At 43.4% G+C, this 12,654-nt stretch overlaps 1 protein-coding gene across 2 annotated transcripts in view; it reads right to left on the reverse strand.

The window, feature by feature from the left end:
- The window catches only part of INTS9 (integrator complex subunit 9), a 78,661-nt gene that overhangs the window by 13,680 nt on the left and 52,327 nt on the right, over positions 1–12,654 (reverse strand). For both annotated transcript variants that reach the window (XM_076332554.1, XM_076332555.1), the window contains exons 13-14: positions 5,828–5,952; positions 3,840–4,007 (exon numbers count right to left, since the gene is read on the reverse strand). In XM_076332554.1, the coding sequence (XP_076188669.1) occupies positions 3,840–4,007; positions 5,828–5,952 (293 nt within the window). The remainder of the gene's footprint in view (positions 1–3,839; positions 4,008–5,827; positions 5,953–12,654) is intronic.

Here is a 12,654-nt window from a genome sequence, read left to right on the forward strand (position 1 = left end):
TAAAGGTTTCCACAATACTGCTGAGAGCCATTCCAGCCTGGTACCTTGGGACTGTTAAAACCTCTCTCTAAACAAAGGCTGCTCTGAGTGTAAATCTCATTAACATACAACAGTCCTGCTTGACCTGACTTTGCTCTTCTGTGAAGTGATTGAAATGTAGACAAGCTCCAGCAGTATCAGTAAATTTACATTAGTCTGACAGGCCAGAATCTGAACCACTGAAACAGTTTTGGAAGGGAAATTTCACAATACCATACCATCAGTCTGTATTGACTGAAACCATGCTGAGCCAACTGTTCGGTTTTCAAAAGCTTTAAGAATTGAGACAGAAGTTTGAGCACATGTCCGCTTCTGAGAAAGGACTGTGGATGCTAGGAGAGGGCCCTGATCAGGACTTCACTGAAGCAGACATTCTTTTATGAGACTTTTAGCTGTACTTTAGACCCAAGTCCTAGCCCTGGAGCAGATCTAGCAATTACTTTTTTTCCCAGGGTGGATTTCATCATTCTATTTTTGGCTAACATGGTTTTGACAAATAACAAGCCTTTGCAAGGTTTGCTAGGAGCTACAAAATACCCCTTCCAACTGCCACTTGAGCCTTCACAGAGCCCCAGAACTGGTGGTAGCCCATATGAAACAAATATCCTTGCAGTATAGAAATTCCTATATATTTAGGCACCATTAAAGAGTCTTCCTGGATGAAACTACTGAAAAGGGGACATCAAGCAGCAAATGCTCTCCACCAGGGAGCCTCATCTACCATATTTGCAATCCTGTCTTGCACAACCCACCCAGTAGAAGGGGAAGTTACAGCCATTTTTGCCACTACTGTGTAAACCCTGCCTGAAACCAACAGGCCATTTGCATCAACCTCTCAAAACCAACATCCTAATGATCCCTCTGCGCAACAGGACAGACAGACAGGGCTCTTCTGCTGGGAGGGGGAATGAGGCAAGCCATGCAGATGGCACATAAAAATTATTAGGGATGTGAGGAGATAAAATTGTGCTTATTTAGGGGGTTAGCATCAAAGGAAATACAGGCCCCAGAAAAAGGCAGTCTTCTTCCTTCTCCCATTTATTTGAAAACCAAACAATGATCCTTTGGGACTGACTGTTGTGACTGGTTACACAGAGTAGGAGAGATTACATAGTTACACTTCTTAGCAGTAATCAGCTATGCTGCTAAGACTCAAAGACCAAAGTCAGAGAGGGTGGGAGACACCATACAGTCCCTCCCATGCCTTATCACCACCCTGCAGGTCAAGCTGGAAGCAAAAACCAGCCTCACACGGTGATAAGACGAAGACATGCTGAAATAGAGATTGGACTGGGGAGACGTCTGTGATCACTACAAAGTTGGCATTGCTATTCCTCTAGCAAGTTCCCTTGAAAAGAATGAGCAAGATCTCTTTTTGAGGATGATTTGCTTATCTCAGTGCTGGGGAATGGCATCCTATTAACAGCCCTGAATCACAGCCTTGCTCTCAGGGGCAAGCACACAACCGCTAATGGGTCTAGCTCTCAAAGAACCCCCTGAGGCAAGCAAATACCACCTCCCTGACACCAATGGGGAAGGACAACAGCTTTCCTGAAAGTCTCAGAGGTGATCTGGTCTACCTAATTTTCGTATCATATTAAAAAGTCTTCTCAGAGCGTCGTTACATACCAAGTAGCTTTTTGCAACAAGTTGGTAAGTGCAGCTTTGGAACCAGGGAGAATACCTGGACATGGAAAATCACATGAGATGTTTCTATTCCCTGAGCACAGATAGCTTTGACGTTAGGACTCCTGTGTGAATATAATTTGATGTTATTTGTTAGAGGAAAAAAAAGGGCCATTTCTGTCAATATTCCCATCTGTGCAGCTTTCTGCTTGAACTCTCCAAGTTAAAGTGAATGCAACCGTCAACCAGCTCTCATTTTCTACGTGCTCCTTTGATACCCATTCCCAGGTTGGTGAATACCACATTGTCTACAGTGCATCCTCCCTCCAACATCCCAGCAGTTTTGGGAAGTGCTCTTATTTCTATGCACTGTTTTTACCTAGAGGTATAGGAAAAATCCATTCGCTTCAGTGACAGACAGCACCTAAAAACCACTGGAGATCTGGGTTTGAGAAATGGGGAGCATTTTCACATTAGTGGCTGCCAATGAGACTGAATCCACATGGCCTCTTGAGCCTCAAGTGTAAGGGATCTTGCTGCCAACAGCCAAGCTAAGAGAAACACTGACTTGTTTTCTGATGTGGTGTAGCCCCATGAGCATGGCACTGCCTTTGGACTAATAAGCTCTGCCAAGGAACTCTGCAGTCCTTTCCAATGTGAGCTGCATTTTGTGTTTTAGACTTGTGCTGATCTTCCTGATATAGGAAGACTCCGACAGAGCAAGAAACTGAACCTGCAACTACCATGGACCAGCCTAGCTTTTAGACAACCCTCCTCCTTGACAGGAACTTCAAAATGTATGAGGGTTGCTGAATATTCATCTGTAGCATCTGTGCTAATTTGCATTCTGTTTGCAGGGAAAGCTGGCATCCACCCTCTTCACAGGGCTGACACAAGGGATAGGCTCACTTACACCCTCACAGTTTAGGCGAAAACCCAAAGCTTCAGTGGAATCTAAATAATAGGTAAGCCATATGCTGGCTCTCTGTACTCAGAATGTAAGATTTGTTTTGGTCACGCTGGTGAATGGAAGCCACGTTTTACTAGTCTTAGGTTTAATAGGATCCAATAAATATGCAAATTTCCAAAACAATTAAATATACATGCCATGATGGAGTTGCATCCAAGTATATTTTCTAATTAAAAAATCCCTCCTTGTCTCTGGCAGTCCTCTAACCAGTGGGCTGGGCAGGCTCCTAACAGAACTGATGCACAAAGTAGACACAGGCGAAATGGTAGGAATGGGTGTTGCAGACTGGCTGAGGGATTTTGTTACACGGGTACCAGTTCTGTACTTCATGTTTGGCTTAACTAAGGGTACTTCCTCCCTCTATTCTTTGATGAAAAGTAGACTCACATACTCAACAGTTTCCAAAGGGCAGTAATGCCTGCTTGTAAAAAGCCACTGTCACCTTTGATCCAAGGACACATTTGTGCTGATTGGATTGTCAAAAAAATATTTTAAGATCATGTCTGTTAGAATATGGGTCACCCTTTGTATTATGGGTACATTTATATTTGATTTATGGTGTTAATAAATTATTAATAGATGTTGCGGGCATAAGTAGTCTACATTATAGATGGCTACAAGCAACCCATTAACCTGTTGGACTTCAGCAGTCTATAGGAATTAACCATTTATTGAAACTGTTGTAATACAAATGAGCCATTTCACTACTATGCCTTTAACATATGACTGAATATAGCCCCTCAAGGGAAAGAGTATTTCTCATGGCAGGTACAGCTGGGGAAAGAGAAGACAAGTCCTGGCTACTAAATCCCAGATTCTTTGGTTCCCTTCCATGGCCCTGGGCCACTAATTCAAACTGCAGTGCCTCAACTTACTCATATTTAAACTGGAGATGACTGGCTTGCCTCACAGGTGGCTAGCAGAGATTGCCCTTTGTTCTGTATTTTGAGATGCGATACATCCTTGCAAAGGGCAATTAACCACAACATATTTTTCAATTCCCATTAGTTTACACAGTGAAATTCTCTCTCAGAAATGCTTCTTTCTTAGCCCTCCATTTAGTAGAAAGTGCTTTACATGATCATAGTCAACAGTAAATCACAGCCACAAGATATCTTTAGTCAAAGGGGCTACTGAAGCAGTAGCTTGAATTTGGCTGTATCAGCTAGAAGCCACCACCTTTTTCCCCACTTTTGGTACTCACTTCTGGCATGATTTCGATCTTCTCATAGCGCCGCTTGTATGGAAGAGTCAGCACCTCTGCTCTGCGGTAGGACATTGGCGGAGGCTGGCAGTCTATCATCAGATCTGTGCGATGAGACTGGGTGGGTGGTGGCTGAGTGTACTGCTCCGGGCAAACTACGTGGAGAGGCTGGAAAAGAAGAGTGTGGTGAATTACAGAAATCATAGAATCATAGAACCATTAAGGTTGGAAAAGACCTCTAAGATCATCAAGTCCAACCGTCAACCCAACACCACCATGCCCACTAAACCATGTCCCTAAGTGCCACGTCTACATGTCTTTTAAATACCTCCAGGGATGGGGATGCAACCACTTCCCTGGGCAGCCTGGTCCAATGTTTAACCACTCTTTCAGTAAAGAAATTTTTCCTCACGTCCAATCTAAACCTCCCCTGGTGCAACTTGAGGCTGTTTCCTCTTGTCCTGTTGCTTGTTCCTTGGGAGAAGAGACTGACCCCCACCTCGCTACAACCTCCTTTCAGGTAGTTGTAGAGAGCGATGAGGTCTCCCCTCAGCCTCCTTTTCTCCAGGCTAAACAATGTTTGGTTGATTCTCTGCGCTGCCCTACAACAGTAATCATTGCCATAAGGAGGTTTGCAGATTGTTGTTAGCAAGCTAATTTATTTGTATGAAAACAACATCCAAAAGATGGAATCCAGAAGATCCAGTCAGTATTGGAACAAACTGTTCAAGGAGCAGGCAGTCTTTGCTTTGTATACAACAGTGTCCAGAGTAACAAGGCTTAAATTTGTGTCTTTAATCACCACTTCAATGTCAGCAGTCATGTTAGCTGCCATAAGGAGAGAAAAAAAGAACATTCAATAGCTTTTTCTTCCAAATCCTTGTCATCTAAATTGGAAGCAAATGACAGTAGTGGTGGAGACCAACACAAAATGGCATGGAGTGAGGCAGATGTATCAATGTGCAAGGCTGCAAAAACATTAGCACAGTAAGCACCTCTGAGTTTTCATGACCTGTCAGCAATATATTAACAAAGCATAAAGAGGGTGGTTGCCACAAAGATCACTGCAGGATTTAAGGAAGCAAACGGACAAGACAGTATTGCTGCAAACTGTTTTGGAAACGGCATTGTACTTCAGTAAGTAACATGAAAGAAGATGCTCATCTGAAAAACAGGCAGTGGCAATTGCTATCAGTTGTGCGGTGACAAGCCAGGTCACAGAACAATGAGATAAAATGATCCAGACATTGTTAAGAGGTTTGGAAGAATATGTATTTTTGTGTTCAACGAGTTGAAGACAGAACAAAGGGAAAAGCTCGGCCAGGAAAAAAAAATTAAAAATTATTTTAATTATGTCATCAGTCAGAAAGCAAATTTCAGTAGAAACAAATTGGATGGACAAGGAAAGGCCTCTAAAGCCAAAAAGAGTCAAGGGGGAAAAGCAGAGATTACATGAAGGCTCCGGCCTTCCTCCTAGACAGAAGCAGCCTGGATTTTGCAAATGGAGAAGGAAAGCAATGAATTTGGAAGAAACATGAGAGTGAAACTCCAGAACAGCAGTGCCAGGACCAAAGCAAGTATCAACTGCAGGATAAAGAGCAGAGGAGATGGCTAAAGCTGAGGATGCTGAGGATACTCAACTGTATTAGACACAGCCAGGCTTATACAAACAAGAAAAAGAATAAGGGGGAAAGTTATTATGACTATGTATACCTGAAAAGGAGGAAAGGAAAGTGCACACCATTTGCTCTCCGCTCTAAGCTTTTAGGGGTCTCCCAGCCACTCTGTGCAGAGATTGGCAGTCATGCCATATTCATTTTGGAGCAGGATGATAAAGGAGAGCTCCAAGCTGTGTGCTCTCTCATGGAAAAAAGGATCTGGGTGTTGTCTTGATTTTGCTATTGTTTAATGTATCAGTTGTTCACAATTGACCTATTTATTTCAGGTGTGTGAAGAAACATAAGAAAAGGCAATAGAAAATTCATTACCTGGACTTCTTTGAGTAATTTAGACACCTGAATAAAATTCAGTCTTGTGTCAATGGGACAGTAAACACATTTCATCGCCAAGGGTTGATAAGGAGCCAGGGCATCCAGGTAAGAGAAATCGGGTTCTGAAAAGAGAAATGTTGAAAACACTGAATATCTATTAAGAACAAAGATGGCCCAATTCCGCTCTGATTCCACATTCTATTCTAGACAAGCTGTTGTTCAGCAGTGTTAATTCTGTTATAGATTTCTCTTCCCTTTTTCCTTCCCCCACCGGCTATTTTCAGTTAATTTGATGAAAATTATGCCCACAATTAGTCTTACCTTAATCAAGCAACACAGCAATACTATTTCATTTAAACACATTATTGCATGATTTTTATAACAAATTTAATCAAGACAAAACCATCATTTCTTATGTTTAATCAGATCCTGTAAAAGAAGGCAAGATGTATACATTTTTGGTATCATAAGGTAACCCAAATGTCAGCTTGTTTTTCACTATGACAAAAATGCAGCATAAAGATTGTATCTTGATAAACATGTACCAATGTCCCCTGCTGCAGACACATTACCTCCCAACTCCTCTTTTTCCTTACAGTATGTGTGTGTATATATATATATATATAGGGAAGTGATTGTGCCCCTGTACTCGGCACTGGTGAGGCCGCACCTCGAACACTGTGTTCAGTTTTGGGCCCCTCACTACAAGAAGGACGTTGAGGTGCTGGAGCGTGTCCAGAGAAGGGCAACGAGGCTGGTGAGGGGTCTGGAGAACAAGTCTGATGAGGAGCGGCTGAGGGAACTGGGGTTGTTTAGCCTGGAGAAAAGGAGGCTGAGGGGAGACCTCATCGCTCTCTACAACTCCCTGAAAGGAGGTTGTAGCGAGGTGGGGGTCGGTCTCTTCTCCCAAGTAACCAGCGATAGGACGAGAGGAAACAGCCTCAAGTTGTGCCAGGGGAGGTTTAGATTGGACGTGAGGAAAAACTTCTTTACTGAAAGAGTGGTTAAATATTGGACCAGGCTGCCCAGGGACGTGGTTGCGTCCCCATCCCTGGAGGTATTTAAAAGACGAGTAGATGAGGCGCTTAGGGACATGGTTTAGTGGGCATGGTGGTGTTGGGTCGACGGTTGGACTCGATGATCTTAGAGGTCTTTTCCAACCTCAATGATTCTATGATTCTATGATACATATTTTTAATCTAAGTGCCAGGTTTAGACTGGTGGAAAAACAAGGGTCCAAATTTTAATATAACCCAAGAGGACCTGTAGGGAGCCCTCCTGTTGAAGGGACGGGCAATTGGGCTTTTTACAGTTATGCCAGCACAGGCCAGCATGAACTGAAGGTTGCTTGCAGTAGGGGCTGTCCAGAAGGAGAGACGGGCTGTGATAACTTTATTAGTTGGTATCTTTATTAGACCTAGCAAGTCTCAACTTCCCCTTGTACTCCTACTATTGACTTTTAAAAATCAGATTAAAGGTTTGTCAGAGCAAAGTCATGCTCTGAATGGGCTTTTACTCACACAGAGAGTAATACAACATTGAGAATACTACAGAAAAATACTATTTTTTTGGTGAATGAAAAACGTAGGTCTCATAGGTGACACAGTGTAGGATACACGTAGCCACTTGATTTTGGGGGCCACCAACTGATGATGTGGAAAACCTTATGCCATCACTATCTACCTGATAATTGTGGGATAGATCACATAAAGGGACTGCCAGAAAAAGAAAAACTGGTATTGGTTTGGTACGTACAGAATGAGAAAAAGAGAAGGGGATGCATGAAAGACTTATCTGCTAGACTATTCTGAACCACAGGGCCTCAAAGGACAACCTGCAGAGTGAAGTGCAGTTGCAAACCACCAAGCCTTGCTAGAAAACAGTATGAGGTATTTCTCTGGTATCTGCTCAGGCTGTGTAAAAGGATGAACTTGAAGGAAACTTAAATACAGAGACTTCAGTCTAGATTTAGACAGCCATATTCTATGTTCTTACATTACCCTGAGGAGAGCACTGGCTGGATTTCTCATGTAGACAGCAAGAAAAAAGGTCCTTAAAACTTTACCACAGGAAGTTCAGCACCCAGCATTGCATCCGACATTCAATATTGGGCCTCATTCTACTGCTAAAGACAAGTTAATTGCTAGCCTAAAAATCTGCTGCTGGCTAAGTACCAGTGATCATGATGTGGTTATATTTACCCTGTGAGAACAGAATATAGCATCAACCAATGATACATACATTTGGAACAGTCAAAGGGATAATTTTCCCAAGTTTAAAGCAATTGTCAGAATAACTTCCCGGGAACATCAAAGTGAGAAATATTAACAAAAAATTATAGTTGTACAAGAACATCTTACCAGATGCCCAAAGAGCCATGAATCCACAAACATGAAATAAAAATTATACTGGGCAAAAAGCCATGCTAGTTAAAAGCAGATGTCTTAGTGGCAATGAAACAAAGCCTAAAAATATCCATGTAAAAAATGGGAGTTAATGGCAGTTAAGTTTAATAGCAATGAATAGAAGTTTAAAAATACAAATACTGAGAAAGTAGCTAGCTGAAGAATGATCGGTGGTCAATTAGGGTTAAATCAGAATACATTTTAAAACTCACTGGGGAAAACCAGAAAACTTAAGTCAGGCATAGGTCCTCTGCTAGAGATGTGCAATGGAATTGCAAATAGTAAGTTTAAAAAGTTATCAGAAGAGAGCTTTTCCATCCCATCTGGTGTTGTGGATGACACAGATATTTGACTGTTTGTATCTGAGGATGCCATGAGGCAGCAGCTATTCAGACTAAGTATTTTTGAATCAGTAGGCTTAGATAACCTACAGACGTGGATTTTTTGATCTAAGAATCCAAAATGGCATCCAGTCTATAGTCTCTGAATAACTAATAAGAATGTAAGTAGCCTTGGAAAAGTGAGAAATTCTAATGAAGGAATTCTAACACAGGACTTTGAAGATTTAGAACATGTGAAAAAACATAACTTGAGCTAGTCTCACAGTGAACTCGTGACATACAGGAATAGCTGTTTTGAAACTACCAAAAAACCAGAAGTCACCTGTCTGATGGAAGACAGTGCCAGTCAAGGACACATATTGACTTTTTCTGACAGAATTACAGGTCTTTAGCTTTCCCACCAAGACATCTGATTTACTACTGTGTGACAATGAGTTATAAAATCTTCCACTGCACAGCACTAATGTGGCACGCATGAGCTGTTTTTAATATCTCCTAGGGAGTTAGTTTTTAAAGCATTGTTGTTATCGGAGAGAGAGCAAGAAGCAGACTTCTTTCTACCATGTTTTCTTCTACAATTTCTTTGTGGCTTAGTGGTATTCAATATTTTTAATCAATAATCTATTCAATACTGCTTCAGCGGTAACATTTGCAGATGACACAAGCAAGCAGAGCAGCACTACAGCTCACTCACAGCTGGTGTCCTGCCTATTGGCTGCAGCTGCTGTATTAGTCTATATTCTCTCATAGTTGTTTTTTACATTACAAATTGGAAAGGTGGAGACTACCTAGCTCCTGTGCACTGAACAAGCACTGTCATCATTAACAATACTGTATGGCCTGTAGTTTAAAGGTCCTAATTACTAGAAACTAGCAGTCTTTCACAGGAAAAGCTAGAACATCATCTGCTATCACATACTGCTTCAATGGACCAAATTTCATTCATAATTACTGGAGATTTTATCTTAAAACAGGAGAAGCTAGATAATAAAATAATAAAAATCCTGGGCATCAATGGAGGTGCTTCAGATTTCCACTGGAGTTACTAAGAACAGAAGAATTTAATCTGCTAGGAATTTCTGTAGACATAGATGTCTTTGTTCCAGCTGAGACAGTTGTAAGGAAGTAGGAACACCCTGCCAAGTGGATATGCCTGCAGACAGAGACAGACACTGCAGTCCAAAATCCACGGATAGACAAATTTAGGAAACAAACCACAAGTGCCTGGAATCACTGTGCACTCCAAGGTCACCACAACCAAAGCAGATCTCAACTGGAGTTTCATTTGAAGTATAAGCTGGGAATGAATCTCAAAGATCATGACCTAACGTATCCACAGGCTGTTACGACTGCCATTCAGATGCCTTAACAACTTGCCAGGGCCACGTTCTAATAGAATTCTGCTCTATTTCCTCACTTCACAGAAGGATTACATTTTAACACCGAAAGGTCAATTACCTCTCCCTACAAGAAGGCACAGGATAAGAGTTCTTGCTATTAAAGGCCAGTTTCTGACACTCTCGCTGATGGTGGGGTAGCACATTCAGAACATGATTAATGCCACTGATTTCTTCTGCCCAACCCAACAGAGGCTGTACACACTCCAGTTTTAATTGAAGTCCCAACTGGAGTAGAATTCACTTTTTCCAAGATAATGTATATCTATATTGCAATTTTACCAATTATCATAGAATCAGAGAATAGTTTGGGTGGGAAGGGACCTCTAAAGGTCATCTAGTCCAACCCCCCTGCCGTGGGCAGGGACATCTGCAACTAGAGCAGGTTGCTCAGAGCCCCGTCCAACCTGACCTGGAAGGTTTCCAGGGATGGGGCATCCACCACCTCTCTGGGCAACCTGGGCCAGTGTTTCACCACCCTTAGCATAAACAATTTCTTCCTTATATCTAGTCTGAATCTCCCCTCTTTTAGTGTAAAACCATTCCCCCTTGTCCTGTCACAACAGGCCCTGCTAAAAAGTCCATCCCCATCTTTCTTATAAGCCCCCTTAAGTACTGACAGGCTGCAATAAGATATCCCCAAAGCCTTCTCTTCTCCAGGCCGAACAACCCCAACTCTCTCAGCCTTTCTCCATAGCAGAGGTGTTCCATCCCCCTGATCATTTTCATGTCCCTCTTCTGGACCCACTCCAACAGGTCCGTGTTTTTCTTATGCTGAGGGCTCCAGAGCTGGAGGCAGTGCTGCAGGGGGGGTCTCAGCAGAGCAGAGCAGAGGGGCAGAATCCCCTCCCTCGACCTGCTGGCCACGCTGCTGGTGATGCAGCCCAGGGTACAATTGGCCTTCTGGGCTGCGAGCGCACATTGCCGGCTCATGTCCAGCTTTTCACCCACCAGGACCCCCAAGTCCTTCTCGGCAGGGCTGCTCTCAACCCCTTCATCCCCCAGCCTGTGTTGATACCAGGGGTTGCCCCGAATTTTTTTTTTTTTTAAATAAAAAAATAAAAACGCCTCGCAGCGGACTGCCAGCTCTATTACTGTAATTAGGGCATATCTCCTGAAACTACCTCAAAGGGCAGGAGGGATGGGTACTGTAACAGCTAGGACGTTAGTGCTGTGGTACCACGAACCATTTCCCAGCATAAACAGTCTAGATTTAAGTGTCTTACCTGCTCAGCAGGAACCCCCCTTGTATCTTCTCTCCCCTTGCAGTAGGGCTAATTACACACTTCTTTAAATCTTTCCAAATTGGTTTATCAGTATCATGATACTGTAACACTTTTTGGTACCAATATTGTGAAAGAAATCAAAGGGACTTTGATCATCACTATCCTCAAGTCTACAGTCAAAAAAACAAAGAAGGAATGACATAACCCTTTACCAGTCCTGTTTGCTTTAGGAGGTTATATGCTTTCCAGCAGTCCTACTCACTAAAAAGAGGAGGAAAATAAGCTTAACAGTGGGACTCCATCACGCCTTTGCTTTGGCAGCAGGTTTGACCAGTTACTCTGTGTTCTCCCTCCCTGTACGTTAGGGAGTGTTTTGATTGTCTAGAGCTTAATGATGGTGACGATAGGGTTGAGTGTTTATGGGTAAGAATCAGGGGGAAGGCCAACAAGGCAGGTACCATGGTGGGAGTCTGTTAGAGACCACCCGACCAGGATGAAGAGGCAGACAAAATATTCTATAAGCAGCTGAGAAGTCTCACAATCGCTAGCCCTTGTTCTCATGGGGGACTTCAACTTAGCAGATGTCTGCTGGAAATACAGTACAGGAGAGAGGACACAGTCCGGGAGGTTCCTGGAGTGTGTGGAAGATAACCTCCTGACACAGCTGGTGAGGGAGCCAGCTAGGGAAGGCGCCCGCTGGACCTGTTGTTTGTGAGCAGAGAAGGACTCGTGGGTGATGTGACGGTTGGAGGCCGTCTTGGGCACAGCGATCACAAAACGATAGAGTTTTTGATTCTCGGAGAAGTAAGGAGCGGGGTCAGCAGAACTGCTGCCTTGGATTTCCGGAGGGCAGACTCTGGCCTGTTCAGGACGCTGGTTGACAGAGTCCCGTGGGAGGCAGTCCTGAAGGGCAGAGGAGCCCAGGAAGGCTGGACATTCTTCAAGAAGGAAATCTTCAAGGCGCAGGAGCAGGCTGTCCCCATGTGCCGAAAGACGAGCCGGCGGGGAAGACGACCGGCTCGGCTGAACAGAGAGCTTGGCTGGCACTCAGGAAAAAAGGGAGAGTTTATGACCTTTGGAAGAAGGGGCAGGCCACTCAGGAGGACTACAAGGATGTCGTGAGGTTATGCAGGGAGAAAATTAGAAGGGCCAAAGCCCAACTAGAACTTAATCTGGCTACTGCCATAAAAGACAATAAAAACTGTTTCTATAAATACATTAGCAACAACAGGAGGGCAAAGGAGAATCTCCATCCTTTATTGGATGCGGGGGAAAACATAGTGACAAAGGGTAAGGGAAAGGCTGAGGTACTTAATGCCTTCTTTGCCTCAGTCTTTATTAGTGAGACCAGTTGTTCTGCGAGTACCCAGCCCCCTGAGCTGGAAGAGAGGGATGGGGAGCAGAATGAAGCCCCCATAATCCAAGGGGAAATGGTTAGCGACCTGCTCCACCACT

The sequence above is a fragment of the Aptenodytes patagonicus genome, chromosome 3, assembly GCF_965638725.1.
Source record: "Aptenodytes patagonicus chromosome 3, bAptPat1.pri.cur, whole genome shotgun sequence".
Classification (NCBI taxonomy): domain Eukaryota; kingdom Metazoa; phylum Chordata; class Aves; order Sphenisciformes; family Spheniscidae; genus Aptenodytes; species Aptenodytes patagonicus.